Raw genomic sequence first — 27,098 nt, forward strand, 5'->3', positions numbered from 1 at the left:
TTTTTTTCCATTTTTTATTTTTTCACTTTGTCGGCGTGATTGATATACATATTGGTACCAAATTTCAGCTTTCTAGTGCTAACGGTTACTGAGATTATCCGCGGACGGACGGACGGACGGACGGACGGACGGACGGACGGACGGACGGACGGACGGACGGACGGACGGACGGACGGACGGACGGACGGACGGACGGACGGACGGACGGACAGACAGACATGGCGAAACTATAAGGGTTCCTAGTTGACTACAGAACCCTAAAAACCGTAAGTAAAATGACGCGAGCTTTCTTTGCCTACCCCTTTGTTTTTAAATAAATGACCAGCCACGGGCAGCCATATTTTGTCGTAAGTAGTGACTTTAGAGGTCATAATGAACTAACTTTTATTATGGGGCCAATGCTGAAATCGCGAAAAAGATTTGCCTTTTCCATACATTCCGTCTGACGATGAAGTGATGCTGCTCATTTCTAGGGAACAGCCAAATTTTTTATAGCCATTTCAGCATTGGTCCCATATTAGTAAATTTGTTCATTATGACCTCAAAGTCGCTGTGCAAAGTATGGCTGGTGTTTTTTATTTCACCCAATATACTTTTAACAGAAAGGTATAATCAGATCTTTTGCATCAGTACCTTAAATTCAAACGAATTCTTCAAATTAAATGAAACCGACCGTGTTTCAAATTAAATTGCTTCCTAAATCAGACTGTAACACGCTTAATGCAAATTGTGTCAATCACAATGACGTATGTCGTGGCTCTTATAGTCATGACACTAAAGATTGAATTAGTCAGATCTAAGCGTCATAGTGAATGAAAGGGGTTATAAGAAGAGTGGAATGAAACGACCCGTGATTTGTATAAAATGGAAAAGTAACGCATTATTGGATTCTTTATGAATACTAAAAGGAAATCGTTACCTTGTCAAGGATGTGGAATGGAAAGAGGCAAGGAAAATCGAGAAGACAAATTGGTATTCATACCCGAATCCGATCTGCTAAAGCGAGTAGCATCCTTGGACGCGATTCAAGACACCTCACAACAGGTCAACTACTTCAACTATGGACTCGCGTGCGCGATGAGTCTTTCGTTTATATATAAAAATAACTGATGGAGATGAATCGGGTGTATTGGGAAAAAATGATTTGTTATGGACGAACAATTAATTAGCGAAATTTACCAGTTTATATATTTTTTATTTAAATGGCGAATCTATTAAGATTTTTCAATTTATCTCAGACAGCCGATGACAAACTATAAAAAAACTATCAAAATTTCATGTCACGTATAAAATACGTTCAATTACAGTAAACGGCGATAAAGAATGAACATCGCTCTTTGGAAAGAGACTATTAACGTCACATAAACAAGAAAGAGACACAAAGTCTACGAAGACGAAAAACCGATGGGTAATCATTATTATCGCCGGGAACTGTAGTTGCTTTTGATAGCTCTAGTTACCAGCTGTCACCTTTATTTTACTTGACAATAGAGTCCACTGAAAATTTTAGAGCAATTGAGTGGATATTAACAAACTACGCACTTATCTCGAAAAACATCCATCACCACACAATCATCTTATCAAAAACAGAAGAACATCATAAACAAATTGATTGATACATTCTAGTTGCACACATCACAACTTTTCCATTATCTGTCCAACTTTGCGCAAAGTTGCCTTCTGTTAGCTTGTTAAGCTACTTCACTTTCATTAGTTCCACATTGGTCTTAAGTTATCTGTTAGTATCGCAAAGTTTCAAATTGTGTCTTCTTAGATGCCAATTCAAAACTACTCGTACATGGACATCAGAACTATATTCAATTAACATATAAACAGTTTTTTTTTATTCTATTTTGTTCCAGTTCCTTGTGCTAACGTGTTGACTAATTGGTCCTAAATGGAATTGTGGCGAGACATTATCTTTTCATACATAATCATTAGGGCCAGTGTCATATGATAGTATTTTGTATCAGACCGGTTCATCATCATCATCATCATATCAGCCCTTTATCGCCCACTGCTAAGCATAGGCCTCTCTTCTAGTACGCCACTTGTCCCGGTCCTGAGCTAGTCTCATCCAGACTGGTTACCAATATATTAATATGTACTTCAACTCAAGTTTTAGGTGCAGTTTATTTGCTTCGTGTCATTGCAATATCCCTACACTATCCGAGTTTTATCCTTGGGTACCTACATTACTAAAGTGCATACAGAGATAATCGTCTTGTTTATTTAACTGTCATATAACCTAACCACAAAATTAAAAGTTTGAAAAAACCCCCGACAGTGATTTTCATTAAACTTGGCTAAGATCACTCCCAACTCAACTTTCAAACAAAAAAAAACTAAATCTAAATCGGTTCATTCGTTTGCGAGGTAGGATGCCACAGACAGACAGACAAATAGACAGACAATTCAAACTTATAAGGCCCCGTCGTTTTTGCGTCGGGGGTTAAAAAGGAAATTCTGCGTAGCTGCTTCACAGTCTTCACACCCGTTTCCCAAAAGCCCAAAACGAACAAAATGTGGAGAGGACATAGTAATTATTAATAATCCTCCACCCGCTTATTTCATGGCCCGACGCGCAATAATGAGGACCGATTATCGATAGTCATCTCGCTTACCGCCAAATCTTGTGACGACAAATTGGTCCTACGCCGGAATTGCAAATGGCGTACTTAGCGTGTTCTAAAGTAGGGATTAAGATATTTGTTTTCTGCAGAAAGGATTTTCGGAGAAACTAGAGCAGGAGTTATACGTTTTAAATAAATATATTCATTTTGTAATAAGAGTTTAGGTTTTTAATATCTTTTTAGGGTTCCGTAGTCAACTAGGAACCCTTATAGTTTCGCCATGTCTGTCCATCCGTCCGTCCGCGGATAATCTCAGTAACCGTTAGCACTAGAAAGCTGAAATTTGATTCCAATATGTATATCAATCACGCCGTCAAAGTGCAAAAATAAAAAAAATGAAAAAAAATGTTTTATTAGGGTACTTCCCCTACATGTAAAGTGGGAGCTGATATTTTTTTTTCATTCCAATCCCAACGCGTGATATATTGTTGGATAGGTATTTAAAAATGAATAAGGGTTTACTCAGATCGTTTTTTGATAATATTAATATTTTCGGAAATAATCGCTCCTAAAGGAAAAAAAATTGCGTCCCCCCCCCCCCCCCCTAACTTTTGAACCATATGTTTAAAAAATTTGAAAAAGTTACAAAAGTAGAACTTTATAAAGACTTTCTAGGAAAATTGTTTTGAACTTGATAGGTTTAGTAGTTTTTGAGAAAAATACGGAAAACTACGGAACCCTACACTGAGCGTGGCCCGACACGCTCTTGGCCGGTTTTTAAAACTTGTTAAGGTGTCGGAAACTGGCCTAGAAGGTAATTTGACGACCGGTCTGGCGCAGTCGGTAGTGACCCGGCCTGCTGCGCCGCGGTCCCGGGTTCGAATCCCGGCAAGGGCATTTATTTGTGTGATGAGCACAGATATTTTTGTTCCTGAGTCATGGATGTTTTCTATGTATATATTTAAGTATTTATATATTATATATATCGTTGTCTGAGTACCCACAACACAAGCCTTCTTGAGCTTACCGTGGGCCTCAGTCAATCTGTGTAAGAATGTCCTATAATATTTATTTATTATTTATTTATTTATTTAATGTGTTTATTGCGCAATTGTCTATTTTATGCGCAATGGTGTTAAGTTATTTAAAGGTTTCACGGATCTATACGGAGATAGCTAATTAGCTACGCTATAATAACGATATTATCGTCAACATTTGTGTATTCGTCAACGTACCCTGTTGAATTGCTTTTATCCTTAATTCTCTGGTAATACCTAACACATCGTCTGCGTTTCTCTATTGATGTTTCGAGCATAACTAATTGATTGAGATTTCTATGACAGATGCTCGAAACACTCAAGTGCTGAATGCATGAAATTGGCAGACAAATGGATTAGTATAGTTTAATGCTGAAATCGTGTCGTTGATAGAATCAACTAGTTTATTTTAAGATGGATAAGCTTTGGTACAGTTCTTTAGTCAATATTATTAGAATTTAAATTGGTTTTAAAATGATCGATTTTTAATTTATTTTAAAAATACAATTACTTGCAGACGTTCCTGCATGATAAAGAACAAGTTGTTGATGAAATATTATATAACATAAAATATTTAATGGGCCAATAGATGATAAGATAAATGTAAATGTCATTGAAAAAATATCTTTCAAAACTACTGCGACTAGCTTAAAATCAGTTATTTTTGTTTCAAAGTTTTTATTATAAAAGAAATAACACAACACGATGTTTGCTTTAATGCAGTAAATACATTTATTTATTAAAATCATAGTAAGAATTCTAACAAAACTGTATTTCATTTCAAGGGCTAAGAAAATACATCTTGCGTACAAAGTAAGCATAACATCATTTGAATACATCACTTTTATTATCCCTTCAAGACTTGGCGTTTAACAGTCGTCGGCCATTTTTAGATGTCGTGTCGTGTTTACGAGCATGGAAGTGCAGATTTACGATGAGCCAAGTCAAATGATATGATAGGTGGTGCGGTGCAATATCCTTTTTAGGTGGAAAAAAAAACGTTTTTAGGCGAGAGTGGAAAAAAATATATAAAGAAAAGATGGTTGTATTTTTTATGCCATTTGAGTTTGATCACATACCACGTACATACATATTTCGTACATTATTTTTACGAAGAAAGATTTTGACATTAAGGCGAAATGAAAAGAAATAATAACTTACTTAATAATAACTACTAAACTTACTAAAAATGCTGTGGATTCCAATACGGCCAAAAATTAAATCATTTGTTGAGTTTGAATCTGGTCCTAATGATGTTTGAAATTAACACATTATGTTAATAAAAATAAAGATTCTCAAAACATACTTGTCACAGCGGACCCCAGGCTTGAGCCGTGGCAAAATGCTGGGATAACGCAAGGATGATGATGAAAAATTTTCAAAACATGATTCAAAAATAAAATGTAGCTAAGTTCTTAAATCATAGCAGAGCATTTAGATGAGATGAATACATCATCAACCTCCTTGCGTTATTCCCGGAATTTTGCCACGGCTTATGGGAGCCTGGGGTCCGCTTTGACAACTAATCCCAAGATTTGGTGTAGGCACTAGTTTTTACGAAAGCGACTGCCATCTGACCTTCCAACCCGAAGGGTAAACTAGACCTTATTGGAATTAGTCCGGTTTCCTCACGATGTTTTCCTTCACCGAAAAGCGACTGGCAAATATCAAATGACATTTCGCACATAAATTCCGAAAAACTCATTGGTGCGGCCGGGGTTCGAAACCGCGACGAAAGTCGCACGTACTTACCGCTAGGCTACCAGCGCTTTTATAGATGAGATGAAGACATCTCGACTATAAAAAGTGCAAGACAGATGATCTAACCATAAAAAGTGCTATCACAAAAATACATAAAAATGATCCCGACTCCGTGTTTTGTTTTTATTTGAACGGGCAACTTTGTGGTGCTATATAATGCGGAATAAAAACCGTTTTACTGGACACTTTACCGTAGCGATAAAATGACGAAATGTGTGCTTTCTTGTTGAGATCTTTGCGATTTTAATTCCCATTACGTTTGGCGTTAGATTTTTACGACAGTGGATGACGGAAGAGAATTTATGTCCCTATGTCCGTTCATTTGTGGACATTTCATTCCCTGGCCGAAACGTTGGGAAAAAAGGTAAAATAATGTTAATTAATCGCGTTCGACCTGTATGTGACTTTAAATATGTGTACAAAGCGCGAGAACTTAAAGTGTTATATTTCATTCCCTATTCATAAAGAAAACGTATAATTTATTATTAACCTAATTTTCATGCTAATTCATCATCCATACTAATATTATAATTGAGAAAGTGTGTGTGTCTGTTTGTTTGTACGTCTTTCACGGCAAAACGGAGTAACTAATTGATGTGATTTTATAAGTGGAGGTAGCAGAAGGGATGAAGAGTGGCATAGGCTACTTTTTGACTCTTTTGAATCCCCCTCTTGAAATTTTGTATGAATTGTGTATGGAGCATTCCGCAGTTTTCGAATTTTATGCGAGCGAAAGCTGGTAGATTATAAAAGCACAAAAACATAATATGGTAGTATCAGAGGTAAAAAGTATAAATGGCATTTTGAACAGCATTTAGATGTTTATGAAAAATGTCTATAGTTTAAATTGATCATATTCTAAAACCTAATTACGTAGGTACTTTTTAGTTTGTCGTGTAACACGCATCATTTTGCATTTAATATTTGTAAGTAACTTAAATCATATTTTCTAATAATTTATGTTGAGCTAATTAAATTTTCCGTCAAAAGTCAGCACTAACTGGTTCTAGCGAACGTTAATTGATGTTCAGACGTTTCAGGGAGAGTTGAACCTAACACAATAAAAACTGTTTATTCAATCAGAACTTACTCCACGCCGAATTTGGGAGCACTCTAGATAACTAGTGCTTAAAATATCACGATGTTAAAGCTATTGCAAATTCGTGGAAATAATGAACTAAGAACATGGTAAAATTTTGGTATCTACGTTGTAGCTGAGAGGAACTGCTTATCAAAACATTGACTTAGTCTTTTTTTTTTTGTATGAATAGGTAGACGTTTGACCACGATCACACCTGATAGTTTGTTACCGTCCTTCCAGCCCACCCTGGATAGCTGACCTGGCTCAAAAGTCCCCATTATTTTACCCCCGACGCAAAAACGACGGGGTGTTATAAGTTTGACGTGTCTGTCTGTCTGACTGTGTGTGTGTCTTTCTGTGGCATCGTAGCTCCCGAACGAATGAACCGATTTAGATTTAGTTTTACATAAAAATGTTTGAAAGCTGAATTAGTCGGGAATGTTCTTAGCCATGTTTCATGAAAATCGGTCCACTATGTCGCGGTCGGGGGTTTTTCCAAATATCAATTTTGTGGTTAGGTTAGGTTATTGTGATTGACGTCAATTTGAGGCTTTATTATACTAGCGAGTTGCAAATCAATTGAATTCAAGGATACGATTGTTTAGAATTGGATTTTTGTTGGATTGGTTTCATTTTTGCTTGGAATCGCGGTGAAGACGCTGCTTATTCGCGACGAGCTCGTTGCCTCTTCGCAGTAAAATCGCTTCGCTTTTAACACAAATAGTTAATCGGATAGTGCCCTCAAGTTTTTGGCAAATAATAATACATGTAACAACAGAACTTATAAACGTACACTGAGAGAAAATACAACCAGTTTTCATGTTCGTTCAACAAGTTTTTTGGTTAAAATAGCGCCTACGTGCTCTTTGGTTCAAACAACAAGCTACTTGTCATTTGAATCGGCAATATATTTGAATCAACAAGTGGATTTTATAAAAACAACCTGACACATATTGTTTTAAACATACGTTTGGCTGATTCAAACGGATAAACCACAACAAGTCGAACTTGTTAAATTCACAATGCAAATTTCTCTCAGTGTACGAGTATATTCCAAAACAGTAATATTCAAGTCTGTAGTTCAAGAAAAACATTTTTACGCGGCGAGCGTGTTGGGCTTCTTTGCTTCGGGAGGGACTCGGAGTGTAATTGTTAAGACGATACGGTAGGGGTCACTTCTCCATACAAACGCTCTCGACTATTTCCTCCCTGGTTTTTGAAGATAGAGCAATGCTTTTTTCAACACAGATTGTTATTATTTTTAGCTGTGTCGGACCGTTTCGAGTTTTTTGATATTCTGCTTTTTAATAAAGACTCTAGAGCCAATCAATAATTTCCAAAAACGGCCTTTTTCATTGTGGCGCAAAAAAAGGTGTGATACTCAAGATTGCTAACAATGAACCAAAAAAGCTAAACGGCCCGACATAGATTATTTCATTGTTATTCAGATTCTCAAATTTCGTTCCGATTGATTAAGTTTTGAAGGAGGAAAGAGTCGATAGCGGAACCTCGACTTTAAAGATTTTTTTGAAATATCTTTTGACTGAGTTGTTCTTAATGGACAATTTTTTTCGATAAATCTAGTTAATAACACTTGTAAGTATATTTAACTAAAATTCCCAAGTTGAAAGGGGGGCTCTTTTCCATTTTAGCATTTTCGCTACCGTATCCTCTTAATTAAGCATTAATGAACTCCTTGAAATGTAATATTTAGCGCGATAATGTATTTAAATTATATAAATAGAACACATTTATAAATTTTATAAGTTAATTCTTAGAGTAATAGGAATTACTTAGTTTAATGAATGTTTATGTTTCTGACGTGTAATGTATATGCACAATATCAATAAATATGAATATGAATAAGGATTTATTGTATAAATTTTTAATGAATTGAATAAACGTATAATATTACTGCAAGGATGATTAAATTAAAACTTTTTACGTTTTATTTTATATTTGAACTAGTTTTTATTCCACCTTTGAAGGTCATCCTATGCAATTTTTTTATTTTTTCGTCATCATCTAAGTATATAAGATCAACACAAAGCCAAGTTGTTAAAACTGAATTGGCCACCACAAGACAGAGCTAGAAAATAATATCCTTTAAGACCGACCTTAATGTGACTTAAGTCTGTGTAATCTTATTTACTGAGATGGAAATCTTAAGCGATACCAAAGACCTATACAGAGTGGGGCCTGTAACAAAGGCAAATAATTGAACTCTAGGAAGTTTCTAATGGGTCGGCAACGCGCACGTGACACCCCTTGAGTTGCGGGCGTCCATAGGTTACGGTGACCGCTTTCCATCAGGCGGGCCGTATACCTGTTTGCCACCGACGTAGTATAAAAAAAAATCCTCCTGATACTGATCAACATTTGTTCGGCGACTTTTAAAAATAACTTGTATTTTGATTTTTATCACCCTTGAAAGTTTTTTCTAAGAGGTAATGTATTGCGAATTCTGTTAAGTCTAAAGTGTGACAGACAAGGTCAATGACAACAATAATGGCGTACATTGAAGCTAATATTTATTTTGTATGAAAAATTAAAAATTTAAAGACTTCATAATTTTTAAAAGTCACTGAACAAATGTTGATCAGTATAAGGAGAATAGCCTACCATTCAATTATTCGCCTTTGTTACAGGCCCCTCTGTATAACTTCGTAAAGACCGATAAAGTCTAAGAAAAAAACGTACCCCAAAACCATACAGAAAAAGGTACGGTGAGCTAGATGGCGATACACCTTTTACTACTCGTACACTCAGCTAGATGGCGCTAATATTAATACTTGACATTTTAAAACATATCAAGCTAAGAATATGGGCCAAATTGTCAAAACTGAGGTTCAAAAGTTTTAAGCTTGTGTCAAGAGATGGCACTCTATGCACTGTTGTTAGCGCTTTTACAACATACTTATGCGGGAAATTAATTTATAAGACAACAGCGGGCCTTCAAAGCGCTACGAAGGATATGTTTTTTGAATAATTTAGCTTCGAAATAAATGGACTGTATAAATTTGAATATTAAGTAAATTACGACACAAAATACTTGCTTGCACCTTGTTTAAAAGGAAAGAGGAAAATGCCAACGCCTACCTTTATATCTTTTCTTCTAGGTCTTCTCAGCTGATCAGCTTTTCCAAAACTCCCTTCAGCAATCGGCACAATAGACGATACACTTGTCCACAACAGTTTTTAGGGGCGCGTTAATATTTATCACATTTTTGATATTTAGCCATGCGCAGGCTGTTAGCCAAACGGAGCTTAGACGGGGACTGATCGAGGCGAAAATTGCTTCTCGAATCGCGGCGAGTGAGACAGATATACTCATCTCACGTGCGTTGGCAAAGGATAGGTGACTTGGAAGGGTGAGGTGATTCGCAAGTACCTACATTTGAAAATATTAATATAAAACTACCTTAAATGTAAAAATAATAAATTTGGAACTCAACATCCCCCCGGCCTTGAAGGATCCCTTCAAAAGAAAAGGAAGGAAAGAGCTAAGTGCCAACTGCACATAAATATAACGCGGTATAAGGTCATTGTGCCAAGTTACTTACTTTCTAAGTTCATTATGACGAAATTACAAACGAGAGAATAACCTAACACTACAACAGCAAAAGGTTGAAAATACACAATATTAAATTTGCGCTTATTCACTAAGCAAGTTAGTTTAAAGAAAAACGTAACTTATTATAACTTAAATATAACTACCTATATTTAATTTGTCTACATTAGACGCGGGCTAAAACTAAGTTTCTAAACTAAATAAGACTCCTATTGAGTCGGTAACGGGCATAGCCGTATGACTGGACGTTTATACGTGCCAGTTTTCGTTTTTACTTCCGCTACGCGTATAACTCCATCCTGGCTATTAGGATAGATATTAGTAATAATACCTAAAGGCCATTGCAGAGGCGGAGCGTTATCTACCTTTAATATTACTACGGTACCAATTTTTATTGGATTAGAAGGTGTATTCCATTTTTCGCGTTGTTGCAAATTATGCAAATACTCCGTTCTGAATCGCTTCCAATACGATTGCACGAGCGAGTCCAATAATGAGTACCGCGACAGTAAATTCGTATTTTCATCGGACAGATCAGCCGCTGGTAAAAATTCCAATGGCGACATGGTCAAAAAATGCGAAGGAGTAAGCGCGAGCGGCTCAGAAGGATCAGAGCTTAAAACGTATAAAGGACGACTGTTGAGCACGGCCTCTAACTGAACAAGAACAGTTTCTAACTCCTGAAAAGTTAAAGTTTGCTTGCCAATTACTCTAAACAGTAAAGTCTTGGAACTTTTTATATTAGCTTCCCAAATGCCTCCGAAGTGGCTAGCGGTGGGAGGATTCATTTTCCATGTAATACGATGTTTCGCGAGCTCATTGCTGAAAGTTTGATAATAATAGTCAGATTCTAAAAGGTCGTGGAGCTCCTTGAAATAAGCTTTCGCGGATACAAAATTTGTTCCATTGTCGGAATAAATAAAATTACACGGACCTCGTCGCGATAAAAAGCGCTTAAAAGCGTCTATAAAACAAGCAGCCGTCAAATTTGAAGCTAATTCTATATGAACTGCTTTTGTCACAAGACAAATAAAAAGGCAAATGTAAACCTTGACGCTGCGCACGCCTCGTTTCCTATAAGGGGTGGCGTACAAAGGGCCAGCAAAGTCTATACCCGTATGCATAAAAGCTTTGCATTGCTCTAAGCGGCATTTAGGTAAGCTAGACATTAGCGGAAAAGTAGGTCTGGGGTTTAAACTGAAACAACGGTTACATTTTTGAGTGATATGCCTAACAATACGACGACAGGAAATTATCCAAAATTTAGTTTTTAATATACCTACTAAATGTTGCGGTCCTGCATGAAGGTTGTTGCGGTGGTAATGATCAATTAACAATTCTACAACGTGACCCTTTTTGGGTAAAATTATAGGATGTTTCGATTCGTAATCGAGCGAAGAGTTCGATAAGCGACCTCCTACGCGTAAAATTCCATCTGAAAGGAAAGGAAATAATTTTTGTAACTTTAAAGAACATTTAAGTCCATTTGAAATAGCCTTGATGTCGGCTGAGAAATTAGCATTTTGTATCGCTTTTAAAATTTCAAGCTCAGCAGTATTTAAATCATTAGCGGTAATTACCTCATTTGGAGATAACTTTTTTATAAAACGTAAAACATAAACTGTGACTCGAAGCAGCTTGTTCCAGGAGGAACAGCGTGTCGCGAGAGATAGAAACGGATGTTCAGGCTTATTAGCCTCTGTGGTCACGTGGGACAAAGTTTTTCTTCGGGTAAAGGTGCCCGCTTTGGAACGAAACTTTGTATAGGCCAACGCTCTGTAGCCTGTGATAACCAAACTGGACCTTTAAACCAGAGCTCATGTTGAACCAACAGAGAAGGGGTGAGACCACGTGACACGCAGTCAGCGGGGTTTTGTGCACCTGCAACGTGGTATAAATTGCCAGGCGAAATGTTACTTTGAATTTGTGATATGCGGTTAGCGACGTAGGTGTCGAACCTATGCGGAGAGGCAACCGACCAACATAAGGCGACCTCTGAGTCTGAGAATGCATAAATATTTTTTATTTTATGCCTACTGGACATAGTGTCGTGAACTTCTTTAAGAAGCCGAGAAAGAAGCAGAATTCCGCAAAGCTCTAGACGAGCAAGTGTGATTTTAGGTTTAGCGGAAGCTACCCTAGACTTCGAACACAATAACGTAACTACGGGTGGCTCGTTACCGTTCACGACGTGTGCATATATGACGCAACCGTATGCGGATTCACTGGCGTCAGAAAAACCAACCAGCGAAACTTGAGACCTCGTCTCAATTCCTAAATGTCGGGGAAAATTTAGCTGAGATATTAACGGTAGCTCAGCTAAATATTGTTGCCATAGCTTAATAATATGAGGGGGTGGCTCTTCATCCCAATCGATGGAAAGAAGCCAAAGTTGCTTAATAATCAACTTAGCATATAAAATTACAGGCCCGACGAGTCCTAAGACATCGTACAGACGCGCGGTGGCCGAAAGAATGGCGCGTTTAGTGCAAACGGACGGCGGGTTAGAGATATCGAAAACAAAGCAGTCTCGCGTAGGTAGCCATTTCAAACCTAGGATCTTAAACGTATCTCCGTCATCGAAGGAGATAGATTTAGATTGTCGGTGAGACTCAGGTATGTGCTCAAGCAGCTCCCGCGAATTCGAAGACCACTTGAGCAAATCGAATCCGCCTGCTTTGAAGAGGGCGATCAGCTCATCCGCTATCTTAACTGCTTCCTCGGTTGAAAAAGTAGAAGTAGCCAGATCGTCCATATAGACATCTCTTTCGAGCACAGAGGCTGCCTTTGGCCATCTGTGCCGCTCGTCTGCAGCTAACTGACGTAAAGTCCGAATAGCCAGAAAAGCTGACGGTCGAAGTCCAAATGTTACTCGAGTAAAGGTTAACACTTCGAGCGGGTCGGTATCAGAAAACCGATATAAAATACGTTGGTATTTCCGGTGTGAAGAATTCACATAAATGCATAAATACATCTGTTTTACGTCAGCGAAAAATGCGATCTTATAAATGCGTACATTTAACAAAATGTGAAATATATTAGCCTGTAAGTTACGTCCGGAATGCAAAATATCATTTAAAGAAAGACCCGTATCTGTCTTCGCACTTCCGTCCAGAACCGGTCTTACTTTTGTGCTAATTTTATCATTACGTAACACAGGGCGGTGCGGTAGATAAAATCCATCAGTAGATTCGTCATCAGCTGACGCGCGGGTGAGAATACCTTTATCAAGATAATCGCGAATAACTTCGTCGTATCCAGACTTAAGCTCAGGATTTTTTGAAAATTTCTTTTCTAAAAGCAAAAAACGCCTTTTTGCGGTTTTAAAGGAGTCGCCCAATGTATGAGGATCATCCTTAAATGGAAGGTCCACAGTATAACTGCCGTCGTTATTACGGACAGTGGTTGCGGTATAAATATCTTCACATTTTTGGTCATCGGGACTCAAAAATGTGCGAGAAGGTATTTCTTCAGTTGCCCAAAAGCTCTCTACTAACTTGTGAAGAGGATCGCTAGTAAACGCGCAGAGTGTGCGAGAGGCTGTAGGAGGGTTAACTATAGCCGCGTCACCCATTAAAATGTACCCTAGGGTCGTTTCAAACACGGTAGGTATTATAGGATTCGAGCTTTCGATTTTGTTTGATAACAATATTTTACAATATACATTGACCCCCAGGAGTATATCTATAGGACCAGGTTCAGAAAAACCATCGTCAGCTAAAGGTAAATTTAAATTGCGAGCATAATTTACAACTTCCCTATCTATGCGCGAGTCGGGCAATTCAGACGTAATGCGGTCGACAACACGAGGGCGAATCGAATATCGATATGATTCATCCTTTAAAGATGAAAAAGTTAACGCGGTATGCCCCTTGGTCTTGAGGGTTAACTCTCCCAAACCAGTGGCTTCAGTAGGGTATAGCGGTTTATTTATAGCTAGCGAGAGACGCTTGCAACAAGCGACAGATATGTAATCTGACATGGATCCTGGGTCAATCAATGCGCGCAGGACATGTGTGCGGTTTAAGGAATCAATAACCTTAATTTTAGCGGTCGCAAGTAAAGCAGTAACTAAACATTGGTTACTGTTATCTTCGCCAGCAAAAGTACACAAAGAAACTGTGTTTTCCTCATGACGAGAAATCAAGCCATTTTCGACCTTAACGGCAGCAATCGCCGGGTCTATAATATTAGCTTGCGCGGTGCGGTTGACCTCAGCACTGGGTAAGGCTGTGGTCGGGTCATAAGCGGGAGCGGGTGCGGGAATAACAACATTATTTGTTGCAGCGGGAAAACAATTATTAGAAGCGGGTGCGGATACCACTGCACTTACATTGCAGTGAGATTTCTCTTTGGTATTGAAATGCAACATCGTATGATGTCTTAACGAACAATGAGAACAATGTCGCTTGGAAGTACAAGAGGAAGTCTTATGTTTCACACTTAAGCAGTTATTACAATAAGCGTTAGATTTTATAAAATTGAACCTGTCATGCGGAGTCATATTATTAAAAGATTGACATGAATATAAATGTTCATGTTGTTTATTTTTGCATAAAGAACATTTATCGCTGGCGCCTTTGTCATTGGCCGCATCCGTGTTTACGAATGATTTAGTTTTTTGCAAGAGATGCTTTTTAGCCGATATTTCAACTGGCTTACTAATTGCCGCATTTGGCGAACGAGACAACACTTTATTTTGTTCTTTGACGAATTCAATTAAATTTTGATAAGTAGGTATTTTGTCTTTGCGGTATGTAATTTCGAACAATTTAATTGTATCGGCATCTAACTTTTGCAGCGCTAAATGTAACAACATGAAATCGGTTAAATCGACAAGGTTCAACTGCTTAAGGGCTTCTACAGACGAGTTGAATTTATTTAAGAATGAATCCAAGCCGGCGGCATTGGTTGCGGTTAATTGTTTGAACGTTAGCAACTGATTAAAATATGTTGACGCCAACGAACGCGGGTCATCATATTTTTGTATCAATGCGTTCCAAATAATATGGTAATTTTCAGCGGTTGCTGGCAAGCCGGAACAAACACTTGTGGCGTTGCCGGTTAATTTGCCAACTAAATAGTACACCTTCTCGCTGTCAGTCAGCGACGAGTTTTCATGAATAACACTTTTGAACTGTTGATAAAACAAAGGCCAGTTTTTTACATCTCCGTCAAAAGAAAGCAATTCTAATTTAGGCAGGCGGCATATTGGTTTTAAAGAGTGCGCAGGTTCAGAGGGAACCTTAGACTCGTTGTCGATTAGAACTTGCTTAATGTAACAAAACATTTCCTCAAATGCCGACCAAGACTCGTAATCTACTTCAGCATCGGGCTGCATTTGCAACTGCAATAAATTATAGGACTCTAAAACGGTTTGATAATCTTCACGCATTTTATCCAAATTTAATGTACTAGTGTGAAATGCCCTATATTGAGATGGATCGGTTTCCGCCTTGTAAGCAAGTTCCAATATATTTTCGACGCGCTTGTAAATAACGTCGCGCCGAACTGTATAGAGGGCTAGCTGATTTTTGTTTGTGTTATAATTATCGCTAATAAAGCCCTCGCTGCCTTTCCTGGCTTTTGATGATTTAGACATCTTGTTGAGAATTAACAAGTTTTACAATAAAACTAATAAATCGAACGTCGTAAATAAACTAATGTACCTACGAGGTATAAGTATAAAGGTGTAGTGTACTATTTAGTTTGACAATGCGGTCAAACATATTATAATTATTCGAATGAAATAAACAGTATACCTACGCGTTTTAAATAAACGAGTTCCCTAATAAATAGGTATACCTAACGAACACTAGCTGCGAGCCAACCGATAATAAGCGGAACAAATATTTTTCTACCTGTAATATTTCGGTAAGCGGTGCGGTGCGGTTTGGCTGACCGAGCAGTGCAATCATATATGGAATGAAAACGATCGGAATGAACGAAAGTGAGCCGAACAATTCCGAAGATTCACGAATGAATATCTTGACTATTTCAAATATGGCTAACAATTTTGAAATGCGAACAAAGGAAAAATGGAACACGTGTATGAGTATTTTTGTCGTAAAAATAAAATATATAAAGAAATAACCTACGATCTATCGTACTTCGTAAGGCGGAGCGGAAATATAATGAAATACCTGACGATGCGATAGATATAATAGGATGAGTGACAGAGTATTTCAGTTACGTAGCACAATGACCATACAGTTAGCGGTATATTTAATGGAAAAGATTAACTATTCGGCGAGAAGTGACCAAAAAATATGTTAGCGCTTTTACAACATACTTATGCGGGAAATTAATTTATAAGACAACAGCGGGCCTTCAAAGCGCTACGAAGGATATGTTTTTTGAATAATTTAGCTTCGAAATAAATGGACTGTATAAATTTGAATATTAAGTAAATTACGACACAAAATACTTGCTTGCACCTTGTTTAAAAGGAAAGAGGAAAATGCCAACGCCTACCTTTATATCTTTTCTTCTAGGTCTTCTCAGCTGATCAGCTTTTCCAAAACTCCCTTCAGCAATCGGCACAATAGACGATACACTTGTCCACAACAGTTTTTAGGGGCGCGTTAATATTTATCACATTTTTGATATTTAGCCATGCGCAGGCTGTTAGCCAAACGGAGCTTAGACGGGGACTGATCGAGGCGAAAATTGCTTCTCGAATCGCGGCGAGTGAGACAGATATACTCATCTCACGTGCGTTGGCAAAGGATAGGTGACTTGGAAGGGTGAGGTGATTCGCAAGTACCTACATTTGAAAATATTAATATAAAACTACCTTAAATGTAAAAATAATAAATTTGGAACTCAACAACTGTGATTACACATTTTACTTTGACAGTCATTCTCTATAATACTCGATCCTCTTTGGCGATACTTAAAAGTTATCGTTTTTGCTAAAGTCCTCATCAGACTGATAGCGACATCGCTTAATGGAAAATACATAAAAACTAAGAACTATCAAGTTTTACCCTTAAATATTCGTTGAATGAAATCTAGTTGCTTCGATATGATAAATACAAATATTAAGAATGTTATAATAAATAAACATCCGGTGTGATCGTGGTCAAACGTCTACCGTCCTATTCATACTAAAAAAAAACACAATAAACATTGGGCGACATCTTACACAGATCAAGCTAGCCCCAAACACTAGCAAAGTTTGTACTATGGGTGCTAGGCGACGATATACTTACTCAAAAAATCCATGACTCAGGAACAAATATCTGTGCTCATCACACAAATAAGTGCCCTTACCGGAATTCGAACCCGGACCGCGGCTTAGCAGGCAGGGTTACGCGCTAGGCCAGATCGGTCGTTATTAAACGCGATTTTCTGTTTTGAAAAATGCTTCTAAAGTGTGAATGTTGTACTATTTATATTACATTCTGTAGTAATATGTCTCTGTGATTCCTATAGGTAATTACGTCAGTGTAAAAAGATATTTCTTCTTACACAAATCCATACATCCGATTTATCGTGTCCAGATCTAATATTTGACTTACAATCAAATTCGAATTGCATTCCTTTTCTACTTGAGACGTTGAAAATGATTGTTAAAATTGGTAGATCTTCATAATAGTAGTAGTAAACAAAACGGACCGATAAACATACCTACCTACGTCGTATAAAGATTTTATTCTAAGCGTTGGTAAACATAAAAGAAAGATTTCCTTATCACGTCTAAAAAGGGCAACCCGACATAAAATCCTTACCATAAACTAAGCCCACCACCAAATTAAACGGCACTTTATGACCTATAAAAAAAGCTTTAAAAAGTGGCCTTTACAAAACAAGGTGAATAAAAGACTTCAAAAAAATGGTATCTGAAAATGCTCACAAGGCGAAGAAAAGACTGCAATGAATACGTTTTACAAATTTAAAAACCGGCCAAGAGCGTATGGGGCCACGCTTAGTGTAGGGTTCCGTAGTTTTCCGTATTTTTCTCAAAAACTACTGAACCTATCAAGTTCAAAATAATTTTCCTAGAAAGTCTTTGTAAAGTTCTACTTTTGTGATTTTTTTCATATTTTTTGAACATAGGGTTCAAAAGTTAGAGGGGGGGACGCACTTTTTTTTCCTTTAGAAGCGATTATTTCCGAAACTATTAATATTGTCAAAAAACGATCTTAGTAAACCCTTCTTCATTTTTAAATACCTATCCAACAATACATCACACGTTGGGGTTGGAATGAAAAAAAATATCAGCCCCCACTTTACATGTAGGGGGGGGTACCCTAATAAAACATTTTTTATCATTTTTTATATTTGCACTTTGTTGGCGTGATTGATATACATATTGGTACCAAATTTCAGCTTTCTAGTGCTTACGGTTACTGAGATTATCCGCGGACGGACGGACGGACAGACAGACATGGCGAAACTATAAGGGTTCCTAGTTGACTACGGAACCCTAAAAATGCTCTCAGGGTCAGGGTGGCTGCAAAAAGTGCTGTCAAGGTAAATAAAGGGCTGCAAATAAACAAGTTTTAAAACAAGGCCTATAATAGTATTTTACACAATCGTGATATAATACAAAGTTTTTCAGTCGAGTACCATGTTTAGGCCACGAAGCTTGCTGAGTGGCCTAATAGTACGGTACGAGAGTGAAAAGCTTAATTATATCACTATTGTATACAATACTTTTTCTATGAGTCATCATCTTCATCATCAATGGACGAAAAATATCATCATTCAATTAATGTTAATAGCGTCGTTCACCGTTGTTTCAACATCGAATTACTTGGCAACCAATTGTTTGTAATAACCGTCTGTGATTGGACGATAACGCGATAGATAAAAAAAAAATGTGTTTCAGATGTAGAAAAATTTGCCAGGTATCGCAGATTGGGTGGGTATCGATCGATATAACTTTTTTTGATATATTTTTAGTCGTTATAACGATCATTTGATATAATTATTGAATCATATAATAACAAATGACATACTAACAAATTGTATAATTCTTATTTAATATAATGATCATTTTCTCGAATAACATTTATTATAACATACTTTGAGTATAATGCTTATTTCCGATACTAAATACATTGTATAACACAAATTCTTTCTAAAGCACAGTTAGAACTGTGTCAACTGTGACCCCTTCACACAACGCGCTACCACCAAGAAAAGTAGGTTAGGTTAGGTTAGAACTGTGACCCTTAAACATATGTACTCCTATCAGAAAAGTAGGTTAGGTTAGGTTAGAACTGTGATCCCTTCAAAAAATAATAAAATTAATTCATGAAATGTTTTATACTGTTTGCTTGTTATATTATACTAGTCGTATATCAATAGATAGTTATACCATATAACGGTTATTATAAATAAATGTTATACGAAATAATGATTATACAAAATAAAAGTAAATATTTTGTGGTTATACCAAATGTTAATTATGTCAAATGAGTGATTATATCCTTTAAATTTATACCAAATGTTGTTATATCAAATGTTACTATACCAAAAAAAGTTATACCAATCATTACACACCCTCGCAAATTAACTAGTAAAGAACTTGTATGAAGTTCTATTTTTGATTTTTTTTTCAGTTAACTAAAGTGAAGTGTAATGAAATAATTATAGTTGACTAAGTGTCAGAGACTATCCAATACTGAAAAGTCAGCACGTATAGTGTAGTCGGTGGTGTCCTAATTGACAGATTAAAGTCGACGAGTAGAAAAAAAATATTACAAGATGAAGAAAAGACTGCCAAAAAATTGGTAAAAAAATTTGCTCACACGCTGAAGAAATGACTGCAGAAAAGAAGGTTTTCAAAAATGCATATTTAAAATACATGGCGGAGAAAAGACAGCAAAGAATAAGTTTAACCAAAAATGGCATATAAAAATTCTGATAGGCTGAAGAACTTATTGCAAAAAAAATGAAGATTTAAAAATGGCGTATAATTAAAATGCTGACAAAACGCAAGGTGAAGACTGCAGTCGGTAGCGTGCCTCCTGCCGCATTGCAGCAAGTATAAGGTCATGGTTATCCTGGCCGTGGGCTTACCCATAAATTAGTTTTACACTTTGTTGAATGCTTGCCATGGACGTGTGAATAATTAGGACTGAAAGTTATCTAAAAAAATATAATTAGCAGACAGTTTTGCAATTTTGTCGCAATTTGTAAGCCACATTTTATGTCGGTACAAACGAAAAAAAATTGTAACTAATATTTCATTCAGGACTAGAAGTTTTTTTTTTTTTGTGTTATTCTTCTTCTTTAACAGTTCATAACGAATTTATTTATGAAAAAAGACATTTAAACATATTGCTTACACTAACCCTGATCCATCAAATAATTTTCTAAGCAGGATACACATAAAATACCGGCGATATTAAAAATGCAAATTTTCAAATAATACCGCTACTTCAAAGTACAAATCAAACAGAAGACAAGCAAAAAAAAACATTAAATAATAAAATCTAAGGACGGGCACTCACAATCCACGAAGTTTTTGCCATACGTGTATTTTTGTGGCCCGCTTGTTGTTTTATTGTGAAAATCCACCTTTTTTGGCCATGCTCATTTTTGTTGATGATGCTACATTAGTGGGGGTTTCGCCCATATATTTTTGTTATCCGATTTCTAAGAAACCTACTACTTCCAACTGTTGCCCACTTGGAGAAATCCCATGGCGATAAACAGTTACGCGAGGGTCATCTATTAAACGTGCACAGATCTACTGTTATTTTTGTTTATTTATTTATTATTCAAATAAGTTACACAGCATAACAGTAAAAACTAAGGCACTGTAAAACTAAAAATAAAAATAAAACAATATATTATACTTATATAGCACACATATTAAAAAAATATAAAACAAAAAGAAAATAATACAATATTTTATTTATTGTATTTTTATTTTATTTTACTATCAGATAATAATTTTGGAAATAAACATGAAATTAGAGACTAAGTAAATAGATGTACTTTTTCTGTACCTTGTTTTTAAAAGTATTATTTTTCAATCAATAATTTATTTATTTATTTATTTATTTAAACTTTATTGCACAATATAACAAATAAAGTACAAATGGCGGACTTAATGCCTAAAGACATTCTCTACCAGTCAACCAACACTAGTCCAACAGGCTAAACAGAAAGAGTAGTGGGTGCAGGCTTTAAAAAAAAGGTAACTGAAAATGAAACATAAATAATAATAAAGTTTACATGAAACAGAAATGCTTGTAAGTGCGTTTTCACATTATCCGATCCGATATCGGATGTCGGAAGGCTTTCGATGAAAAAAATCCAAGATGGCGCCTGTTATTTATGGGATATCAGTCCGACATACGATATCGGATCGGATAATGTGAAAACGCACTAAGGGTGGATTGTTTTTTTTTATATAAAATGTTAATGTTGTAATGTTAAACACATGATTATTATAATGTCAAAATACTTTGTGAGAATATTGACAGTCTTTATTATTAGTCCGCATACAAAATAGCCATACGAATAATTTGAATTAAATTTTCTTTCTATTTCAGTTCTCATTATTTGCTCGTGCCTAACTCTAGTTTGTCTAAATCAAAGTTGCATTGCATGAGCCGGAATGCTAGTTCATTTTACTGAAATCTAGCTTTATATTAATTTTGAACTGGTACGTTTTACCTGAAGAGTATTATGAAAGTTCCTGTAACTAGATACTTAATTAAAATCAACAAGTTATTCACTTTACGGAGTTTTTAATGATCGGTTTAATAATAAAACCTGGTGGAGATCGTTCTAATAAAAACGTCGGAATTTTAAACAATATTAAAAAAAGGATCTCACGATGCAAAATACGTACTTATATAAATTTAAAATTTGAAATCCTTATTTTGGGTTCCTGTATGAAACTATTGCTTTTAAGGTGAGGGTTGTGTTTCCTTCTTGAACTCTTGATAATAAAGTATTCCCATAAGGAAAACTACAAACACAAATAAAAATAATAAATAATTGTGCTGTAAACGATTTAGTGTTAGTTGATCAATAAGCAAAAAGGTTTAATAAGGTTTAGCAATTAGCACTGAGGGTTTTTGCAATATCTTATTCTTACTTAGGAATATTTTTTAATGTTTCATACTACCTATAAAGTATCTTCATAATCATGTAGTTTATGTAAAAAATATAATCCCGTGTTTCATATAAACTCTAGAATATAAAGTTTATAAAAGTTATAGCCATCTAAAGTTATATTTATATGTTATAACCACGAAGCTGTTTAAATGTTGGAATCGTGTTATGCAGAACGAAATGGCTTGGTTTTGGTCAGAATAAAGCAAATAATAAACATAACCGACGACCGACGACCGGTCTGGCGCAGTCGGTAGTGACCCTGCCTGCTACGCCGCGGTCCCGGGTTCGAATCCCGGTAAGGGCATTTATTTGTGTGATGAGCACAGATATTTGTTCCTGAGTCATGGATGTTTTCTAAGTATATAAGTATTTATATATTATATATATCGTTGTCTGAGTACCCACAACACAAGCCTTCTTGAGCTTACCGTGGGCCTCAGTCAATCTGTGTAAGAATGTCCTATAATATTTATTTATTTATTTATTTATTTATTTATTATAATGCATTATTACTTTACCAACTCCTGTACGAGTATCGGATGTTTTTCGATAGTACATGAGTGAGGGCAGCGACCAGATTCCGCTGCTACTACGCGAAAACGGACATATTCAAACATGCCCCTTCCCTCTCAAATTAACGAAGACCTAGACCCTAAAATACGCTTTGATACTATTGAATTAGGTAATTTACCTATAAATTCACGTAACAAAGTATTTTATACCAAGTAGGTACCTATCCAATTTTCTCGTAATCGGTAAAGAGGGTAAGACATTAGCTTAAAAATGCTACGTACATAAAGGTAACTAATTTTAGTTCTAAATACAGAGGGGGTAGCTAAAACATAGTAACGTGGCACGACCGTGGCATAATACTTACTCTAGTGTGAGTCGAGACGTCACAAAATGGAAATGTGTGAGTGATGATTTTGACGAGACTACAGAACTTAACCAAAATACGTAGTTTATATTCATAAAGTTGTGTTAGTCACTTGTCACTTGTATTCTTGTGTTGTGTTAGACTGTGCGCGAAAGTATCTAACTGATGCAGATTAACATGTTTCGGACATGTTTGAAAATATAATAATAAGATATTGTTGTTTGAATAACTTTGAAACACTATTTAGAATAACTTTGAAAACCCAGCAAAGGTATGATAAACAAAATAATTAAGCACATACATCAAATTGTATTAAGAGGTCAGCCATTTGTTCAACTGAGCGATTGGAGACCATTATTTAATTAAATATCAATGTGCAAAACATAATGCTTTCTACTAAAGTATGATTATTTTTTATTTAGTTTATTAACCCCTAGAACGCTGTTGTCAAAAATATGCTACTGAATTAATAACTTTCAATTTGTTAATTACAGTTTAAATTACCTAGGACAGATCTGGAACAAGCCGCTTGAGGGGTTAAGTTGTTTCAAGGGTTTTTAGTGAGCAAAGCGCTGTTTATAGTGGGCAAATACAAAACTTAAGCCAATGTCAACCTAGACCGCTGCAATCTACTCGTAACTTCCAAGCCACATTTCAGCAAACCGCAAAATTGCTAGACTTTCAAACAGTCCAGAATTTGTAAAGCCCGCAAAGCATACAGAATTTGTAATAATTATGAGTAATAATGAAAGATCCTAGTCGTTTAAAATTTGAACCGTATGTGCGGTGTGTGCTGGGAAAACGTTGGCTATTATTCTACAGTACTGTAGCCGTAAGTGATTTAGTTATCGAACAGGCGATGTGAAGGGTGGGGTCGGGCCTGTCAGAAACTTTTTTTTTTTTTTTTATTTGAGCTATGCATTAATCAGTTTTTATTTATTTATTTGAACTATCAAATGTGTGATTGGGAAAATGTTGGTTGTTATTTAGTTTATAATAAAGATACATAACCGGCACTGCAAATAGGCAGCATTCGCCTGTTAAATAACTAAAAATTGGTTGTTCTGTAGTCTCGTGTTAGATGATTTAGTTATCGAACCGACTTTGCCGTACTACCCGTCTGTTCAATAACTATTGCCATTTTAGTGGGGTGGATGTTAGCTAGTATGTAGTCTCGTGTAAGATGACTAAGTTACCAAACAGACGGAGCTCGGAGGGGCACTGTTTGCCTGCTAAGTAACTTTTGTTATTTTAATGTGAACAGTGTGTGGTGAAAGCGTATCTCTTTTTTTGACATAATTGAAATTCATAATGTAATGATTGTCAGATTATCATTAGTCATAATTCTGAAACGGTTAACTTTTCAATGTTTTCTTTACGACCATCTATAGATAAAGGTTAGATTAGGTTTGTTTTATGACAATCCTGAAAGTTACAGGTTTCTGAGGAAAACCAAATTATGACTAACGCAAATGTAGACAAACGATTCATTATGACAGAACCAATAGAGAAAGTGTTGTGTTAGATGATTTAGTTACCGAACAGGCTGAGGGTGCTGAATGTGCGCACTGGCCGCCTGCTGCCGCCGCTGCTAGCGCGCTGCTGCCTGGCACCTGTTGCAGAAAATCAGTTTAATACTTGATCAAAAGTTGCCTATAAAAATAGAGGAGCTGTAGATGATAAATGTTTTAAGTGGGTAAAGGTTGGTCTACTAGGCTCGCCTGCTTGAACGGACAATTCGATTTGACATTTCGTCAATGGTCGCATTTTCATAGTTTTATAGAAGACATATTACTTTTTTCAATTAAAATTGGTGAGCCTAGTAGATTTTTTAAGTATTTCCGAAGTGTTCATAATATGGGTAAAGTCAATAATTATTTTAGAAGAAAAATAATGGCGCATCAGTACTATGCTTAACTTTGATTAAACCCGCGTAGAAGTAACGTGAGTCACAAATTTATTGAGTGTTTATTTTTAAATACAGCTGGAAATGAAAGGATCTATGCATATATCGGGAAAGTAACACTTATTTAGTGATAGATTATCACTTGAACTTGCATTGTGAATAAATGGAACATGCCATTAAATCGTGACTCATGTTACTCTTGCTGTGGATTGACCCCTTTTCATTGCTTTCAGCTTTTTATGTACATAATTATGTGTTATTTGCTTTAGAAACGTCATGCTCAGAAACCGTAAGTGACTAGTAAACTTTTTTTGTGATTCATTGACAATTTAATATTGTATGAGTAATAAAATAGCACTTACGGTTGTTAAACAAAATAATTGGGAGATCTTATCGTCAATAGAATGTAAATAGAATTCGACAAATAAATTTAAAATTACTAAAACCAAAAGAGCAACATTAAAATAAACATTATGATTATAATAGATTTCAAATAAACTATTTTCTTACAAAAATGAGACTTAGACACTGGTCCCACCGCGAGCTAGTAAACTATGAGCTATCGGCTATAAAAACGAACAAAAGATAATCACTCCCGCGTAAATAAAACAGACACGGCGATGTTTATAGTTACCTACTCGCCCAGCGGTGAGCTATCAATATCGCCGGGTGTCTTTTATTTGCAAGGGAGTGCTTATCTTTTGTTCGTTTTTATAGCCGATAGCTTATAGTTTACTAGCTCGCGGTGGGACCAGTGCCTTAAGGGCCTACGCTAGCTTACGCGGACGCCCGCCGCGTGCGCACGCTCGCGGGTCCCGCTCCAGACACCCGCCGCGGGCCAGCGTGGCCGCGACGGGCGCCCGCGACGGGTGCACGCCTAACTTAGCGCTACCAGTATAATTTTGGTTCGCAGTGTGTACAGACGTGTCCGCTAGATAATGGGTTTTTTAATAATTTATTATTTGGCAAAAAAACGTCGGCAGAAACAGAAACGTCGACAGATCTCCGTGTTCCTGAAAAGTAGGTTGCTGAATAGTGAATTTGTAACCAAATTTTCGCTTTTGAGAGAAGATGAGAAAGCATTTTACATATAGTTTAAAATGACTTCAAAGACATTTGATGAATTATTCATAAGTTAGAGCCGCATTTGAAGAAAAATGATTATAGAATCAATGTTCCGATAACACTCATAGAAAGGCTAGCAATAGCTATAAGGTAAGTAAAAATAGTACATTTCGATACAAGTGAAAAAAAGTTTTTTTCGACGAAGGTGAGAGTTGGAGCCCGAGTGAATGCATCTCTGTCTTTATATAATTCATTTCTCATATCCCATAATACTGGTCGAGCTTGCACTTCTAATATTACGCGCTCCATGTCGATCATTATCAGAGGGCGGAATTGCTCATGGCAAAAATCAAACGTCAATAGAGTTGGAACGTTAAATTCTATCGACTATCGATTACACTGAAATTATCAGTATATTGTTGAGTTGTTTTCGACGTAAGTACGACAAGGATACTTCTTTATCCATTTGTTGACTGTTTTTCGTTTTGGATTAACCATTTTTTTCAAACGTGAATTAGTTTCAAAAGGACTAGTGACAGAAATGGTAATTGTAATTATATGTCATACAATTTACTTTTAATCTAATCAAAGAGGTCAAAATCAAATGGTCGAATAGCTAATCAAAGAGGTTTAAAGTCAGAAATGTAAAAGGAGACTGAATTTATCGATAGCTGAAAATGTCGATAAAATTTAACATTCCAACTCTATTGACGTTTGATTTTTGCCATGAGCAATTCCGCCCTCTGATCATTATACTGTCTCAACTGTACTGTCCGGCGCGTGTATCCGCGGCACGATGCGGCGCTCGACTGAATTCAAGAAACAAGTCCGCGAGCGTGTGCCCGCTGCGTGCGCACGGAGCGGACACCCGCCGCCCGCTGCTCGGATTAACGTCCGTCGCACGCGCCCGCGCCAGTTAGCGGTGTCTATACAATTTCTTTGAGGCGGGCGTCCGTTGCGGGTAATCCGCGTAAGCTAGCGTAGGCCCTAAGGGCATATTCAGAATTTGGGTCCCCCAATTAGTGTAAGTTGTTAACAAAAATTCACTCGCTGTCAGTTCAGTTTTGTGACGAAAATTAAGTATATTAACGTTTATTACGTTTATTTTTTATATATTCTGAATGTAGATAATCGCTTAAA

At 36.5% G+C, this 27,098-nt stretch overlaps 1 protein-coding gene across 2 annotated transcripts in view; it reads right to left on the reverse strand.

Annotated features, from left to right (window-relative positions):
- LOC125230172 (fibronectin type III domain-containing protein 5) overlaps positions 1-27,098 on the reverse strand; it is a 308,743-nt gene that overhangs the window by 42,905 nt on the left and 238,740 nt on the right. For both annotated transcript variants that reach the window (XM_048135227.1, XM_048135225.1), the window contains exon 7: positions 24,526-24,600. In XM_048135227.1, the coding sequence (XP_047991184.1) occupies positions 24,526-24,600 (75 nt within the window). The remainder of the gene's footprint in view (positions 1-24,525; positions 24,601-27,098) is intronic.

Source organism: Leguminivora glycinivorella, chromosome 10 (genome assembly GCF_023078275.1).
Source record: "Leguminivora glycinivorella isolate SPB_JAAS2020 chromosome 10, LegGlyc_1.1, whole genome shotgun sequence".
Classification (NCBI taxonomy): Eukaryota; Metazoa; Arthropoda; class Insecta; order Lepidoptera; family Tortricidae; genus Leguminivora; species Leguminivora glycinivorella.